This window comes from Macaca nemestrina, chromosome 4, assembly GCF_043159975.1.
Source record: "Macaca nemestrina isolate mMacNem1 chromosome 4, mMacNem.hap1, whole genome shotgun sequence".
In the NCBI taxonomy this organism is placed as follows: domain Eukaryota; kingdom Metazoa; phylum Chordata; class Mammalia; order Primates; family Cercopithecidae; genus Macaca; species Macaca nemestrina.
The window spans coordinates 187600724-187605884 of NC_092128.1; the positions used below are offsets into that span (position 1 = coordinate 187600724).

General features: G+C 61.1%; 1 protein-coding gene across 1 annotated transcript; it reads left to right on the forward strand.

Moving 5' to 3' along the window:
* The first annotated feature begins 2354 nt into the window (after positions 1–2354).
* Positions 2355–3295, forward strand: LOC139362660 (keratin associated protein 10-12). The gene is given in 2 exon segments (XM_071094159.1): positions 2355–3249; positions 3252–3295. Coding segments are annotated over 2 exon segments (939 nt in total).
* The last annotated feature ends 1866 nt before the right edge of the window (positions 3296–5161 follow it).

Sequence of the window (5161 nt, forward strand, 5' to 3'; positions counted from 1 at the left end):
ACCATCCACCCCACTGAGCAAAAGCTGGAAGAGGAACAAAGGGGCCTCCCTGAGCCTCTGGCAGGGAGCACAGCTCTGCGGACTCCTCACTCTCTCTCAGTAACACTGCTCCCAGGCATCTGGCCTCCAGAATAACAGAATACATGTCTGGGTTTTTTTTGTGTTTTTTTTTTTTTGAGACGGAGTCTCGCTCTGTCGCCCGGGTTGGAGTGCAGTAGCCGGACCTTAGCTCACTGCAAGCTCCGCCTCCCGGGTTCCCGCCATTCTCCTGCCTCAGCCTCCCGAGTAGCTGGGACCACAGGCGCCCGCCACCTCGCCCGGCTAGTTTTTTTTTTGTATTTTTAGTAGAGACGGGGTTTCACCGGGTTAGCCAGGATGGTCTCGATCTCCTGACCTCGTGATCCGCCCGTCTCGGCCTCCCAAAGTGCTGGGATTACAGGCTTGAGCCACCGCGCCCGGCCACATGTCTGTTTTTTAAACCATCAAGTTAGCGATGATTTATTAGAGCAGCCACAAGAAACTCTGCAAATGTATGTGAAGCACTGTATGATCGACGTAACTTGCACAATTTCCGGGTATTCTGGTTTAAAAAACATCTTTCAGACGACAGTAATAATGAAATAGTAATCGCGAAATAGAGCCCCAGCCTTCTAATGGGTCAGGTCTAGCCCCTTCAATCCCTGGCGGACGAAGGTGCTCTCAGTCTTCAAGGACCTGACTGCCTCGCCTCCTTGCAGGGCCTCCCTGCCTCGGGCTCCCACCCTCCAGTGGCTGTGGTGTTCCAGCTGTCCCTGTGTGCCCCACAGGCACCTGCTGCCTGCTGCAGTGCAGTCTCCTCGCTCCCTGCCTGCCCACAGGTGGCTGTCTCTGTCCTGCTAGCCCAGGGCCTGGGCAGCCTGAGTGCAGTGGTGCCTGCCCACTGCCTCCTTGAGAGTGGACACCACAACTTTCATCCCTGGCAGAGCATCAGTCACTGTCTTCTGACCACCAATGAGCAGCCCAGGGGTTGTCCACGGGCCCGTGAACAGACGCCTCGGCTTGGCCCCCAGGAAAGGTACGCTGGGCATGAGGGTCTGTGCTCACGCACAACGTGGCAGAAGAAGATGCAGAAGCAGCGCCAACCACCTCCTTGGCAGGCAGCAGAGGCTAAAGCCAAGCCCGCGAGGCCTCCAGAGCCCCCAGCCTGCGACGTGCAACGGGGCCACACACCTGGCTGAGCCCCTGCTGGGCCCGCACCACAGGCGCTGTGAGCAGGTGTGGCTGGAAGGGACTCACACCTCCGTGTGGCGGCCGCTGCTGAGCCGGATGCCAGCCACCTGGTCCCCTGCCCACAGACACAATCCCACGACCTGGAGCCCACGTGTCTCAACTGGCAGAAAAATCGCGTTGGCTGCTGGCACCCCAGGCAGGACACAGACATCCAGGGCGCAGCCTGAGGCAGGAACAGTGGGCCGCAGTCACGGGCAGAGCCGGGCCTGGAATCACCACCCTCCCTTCACCTGCAGAGACCTGGCGACAAACACAAACGGAAAGGGGCTCCAGGCCCCAGAGCGGGGCTCAAGCATGAGCCATTCTGTGAGCTCAGAGTCCAAGTCACCCTGTCATTGGGTCCCCCAAGATGAGAGCCCGGCACCCAAGTGTTCACACTCCAGAGCGTGATCCTCCCTACCCACTGAGGAGTAGGTCCTATCCACTGAGAAGACCCAGTCAGGACCTGCCAGCCCAGACCCAGCGCAGCCAGGGCTTTTATGACAGGGGAGCCTCTCCGGGGAAAATAAACCAGCCCTGATGAGGGGTTCCCAAGAGCCGGCTCCAAACACCAACAAGGAAAGAGGAACACTGAGAAGCCTCTTACTAAGACAACACCCAACACATAGGGATATAAAAGCTCCCAGCCCCAAGCACCTCGCACTCCCTCCCCCACTCCCTCCCCCGCTCCCCGCTCACCCACTCCCCCCTGCACTCCCCACTTACCCCTCCCCCACTCCCTCCCCTTCCTCTCACTCCCTCCCCTTCCCCTCACTCCCTCATCCACTCCCCTCTCCACTTCCCCCAACTTCCCCCGCTCCCCTCACTCCCCCTTCCACTCCCCCCGACTCCCTCTCCTTCTCCCCCTCACTTGCTCACCCACTACCCCCACTCCCTCACCCACTACCTCCACTCCCCCCACCTCCCACTCCCTCACCCACCCCTCCCCCACTTCCTCCCCTTCTCCCCCCACTTCCCCCAACTCCCTCTGTCACTCCCTCCCCCATCCCTCCCCTACTTCCCCCTACTCCCTCACCTACTCCCTCCCCCACTCCCCCCCACACCCTCACCCACTCTCTTCCATCTCCCCCAGCTCAACTCCCAGCATGGCCACGTCCACCATGTCTATCTGCTCCAGTGACCTGAGCTACAGCAGCCGCGTCTGCCTTCCTGGTTCCTGTGACTCTTGCTCTGACTCCTGGCAGGTGGACGACTGCCCAGAGAGCTGCTGCGAGCCCCCCTGCTGTGCCCCCAGCTGCTGCACCCCGGCCTCCTGCCTGACCCTGGTCTGCACCCCAGTGAGCTGTGTGTCCAGCCCCTGCTGCCAGACGGCCTGTGAGCCCAGCCCCTGCCAATCAGGCTGCACCAGCTCCTGCACGTCCTCGTGCTGCCAGCAGTCTAGCTGCCAGTTGGCTTGCTGCACCTCCTCCCCCTGCCAGCAGGCCTGATGCATGCCCATCTGCTGCAAGCCCGTCTGCTTTGCGCCCACCTGCTCTGAGGATTCCTCTTCATGCTGCCAGCAGTCTAGCTGCCAAACAGCTTACTGCACCTCCTCCCCGTGTCAGCAGTCCTCCTGTGTGCCCGTCTGCTCCAAGCGTGTGTGCTGCAAGTCCCTCTGCTGTGTGCCCGTCTGCTCTGGGGCTTCCACTTCATGCTGCCAGCAGTCTAGCTGCCAGCCGGCTTGCTGCACCTCCTCCCCCTGCCAGCAGGGCTGCTGCGTGCCCGTCTGCTGCAAGCTTGTCTGCTGCAAGCCCGTCTGCTGTGTGCCTGTCTGCTCTGGGGCTTCCTCTCTGTGCTGCCAGCAGTCTAGCTGCCAGCCGGTTTGCTGCACCTCCTCCTGCTGCAGACCCTCCTCCTCCATGTCCCTCCTCTGCCGCCCTGTGTGCAGGCCCACCTGCTGTGTGCCCGTCCCCTCCTGTTGTGTGCCCGCCTTCTCCTGCCAGCCCAGCCACTGCTGCCTGGCCTCCTGCATGTCCCGCCTCTGCCGCCCTGTGTGCTCTGCCTGGCCTGCTGAGGCCTCTGCTCAGGCCAGAAGCCCAGCTACTGACGGGCAAGTCCCCTAGGACGAGCCAGGCTCAGGTTCCCCCCAACCTCTCCCACTGCTGACCTCTCAGCACACGCACTAATACACGCCGCACTAGTACACACCACACTGGTACACACCGCAGTGTGCAAGCTGGCTGACCTCACACCCCACAACCACGGCTTACCCATCCACTACCTCCAAGCCAGGCCCAGGTGACCACGAGACAGCCCTCTCCTATTATTGAGGGGCCCCACGTGTTCCCTGGCAGAATAGTCACCCACAGCCACAGGAGGTCCCTGGGCCCCCCTGCCCTTCTCCTCCAAGCCATCAGCCGCCCTTGCCCACCACGTGCCTCACACAATGAATAAACTGGCCTTGCCTGCCTCTGCGTGCTCATCTCCTGGCCTAGTGTTCTATTTCATTCTTTCTCTGGCCCTCTGTGCAAACACAGCCCTGGCTTTGGCAACCCTAGCCATGTCGTGGGAGCATTTCTAGTGGTGCTGAGTTCCAGGCTCCCATCCCTGCAGCCCAGGCCTCCTGGATCTGCACCTCCAGGCAACTCTCAGGGTGACCCTGCTGCAAATCCAGGATTCAGGTGGTGATGTCTCTGGTGGCACATCTGACCAGAGGACTCCTTGGCAGGAGGGGCCTGGTGCCCCCATGCCTCCCTGTCCCTGGTGAGTTTGAGGAACCCCGGGGACAGGGCCCAGGTTGGCCTCTGTGCAGGGCCCTCAGCAGGCACAGCTGAAGCTGAGTGTCACTGTGGTCAACCAGCTCCTGGGTGGGGTGGGGTGGGGCCTCCCTCTCCCCTGGAGCCCTGGCATTTTATTTAAATGGCCAACGCCTTCTGTTTGTGCTTGTGAAGGGTAATGCAACATCTCTTCTTTGGCCCCAGGTCTAGCCAGGAGCGGCAGAGGTCAGAGGGAAAGAGGCCAAAGGGTACATGACCTAGGGATCCCACAATGGGATCTGGGGCCCAAGCTGGCCACTCTTTGGGGGTTTCCTTTGGGGCCAGTGTTTTCAGGATCCCCAAGGGTCCCACACCCAGGCTCACTCCCCACCAGAGCTGCCTCCTCACCTGCTGTCCCCTCCACACCACACCAATGCCACCACCCAGCTCCTGAGACCCCCCAGCTGCAGTGGAGCTGGAACAGGGTGGGACTGAGAGGGGTGCACAGGGCTGCAATCCCAGGAGGCCCTGAAATCCAGCAAGACGTTCCCAGGACCCTCAGTGCAGGTCTAAGATCACCTGGCCTCTGTCTCCTCTGGAGAGTGTGGGCAGATGCCCTCGACTGGGCCCGCTTTTCCAGTGCCACTCTCCCTGCAAGGTCCCTCAGTGAGAGGAGACCCTCAGTGAGAGGAGGGCCCTCCCGCAATTAGAACAGGGTTGGTGACAATAGGTTCAGATGGATTGGGTCCTACCATCGTCTTCCTAGCCCCCGGGGGTGGGGAGGTAGCTGGGACCCTGCCCCCTGCTTCCCTGGGGTACCCCACCACCACCACCACCACTCTCCAGGGGTCCCTACCATGGAACATGGGGTGAGAGAAGCCCACTTCCCTGGCTGTTGGGGCCTGAAATTTTCTGTGGCCTGTCAGTCCAGATTTTCCCCCGTCTGTGACATCATCAGCCTCCCTCTAGCCAAGTCCACCCCCAACCCCCAGGGAACCCAAACAGTGGGGGGTGGCCCTGACCTGCCAGAGCTGTTGGCCTCCAGCGGCAGGTAAAACCCATGGCCTTCTCAGAACAGGTTTCTCAACACATGAGACAGAATACACCAGACTTCCAAGGGGGACACCTGGATGGAGCTGGTTACCCAGATCGTTCAGAACCAAAGGGCAGCGGCTTGAGAATCTTTCCACCAAGGCTTGGATGAACAAGAGGAGCAG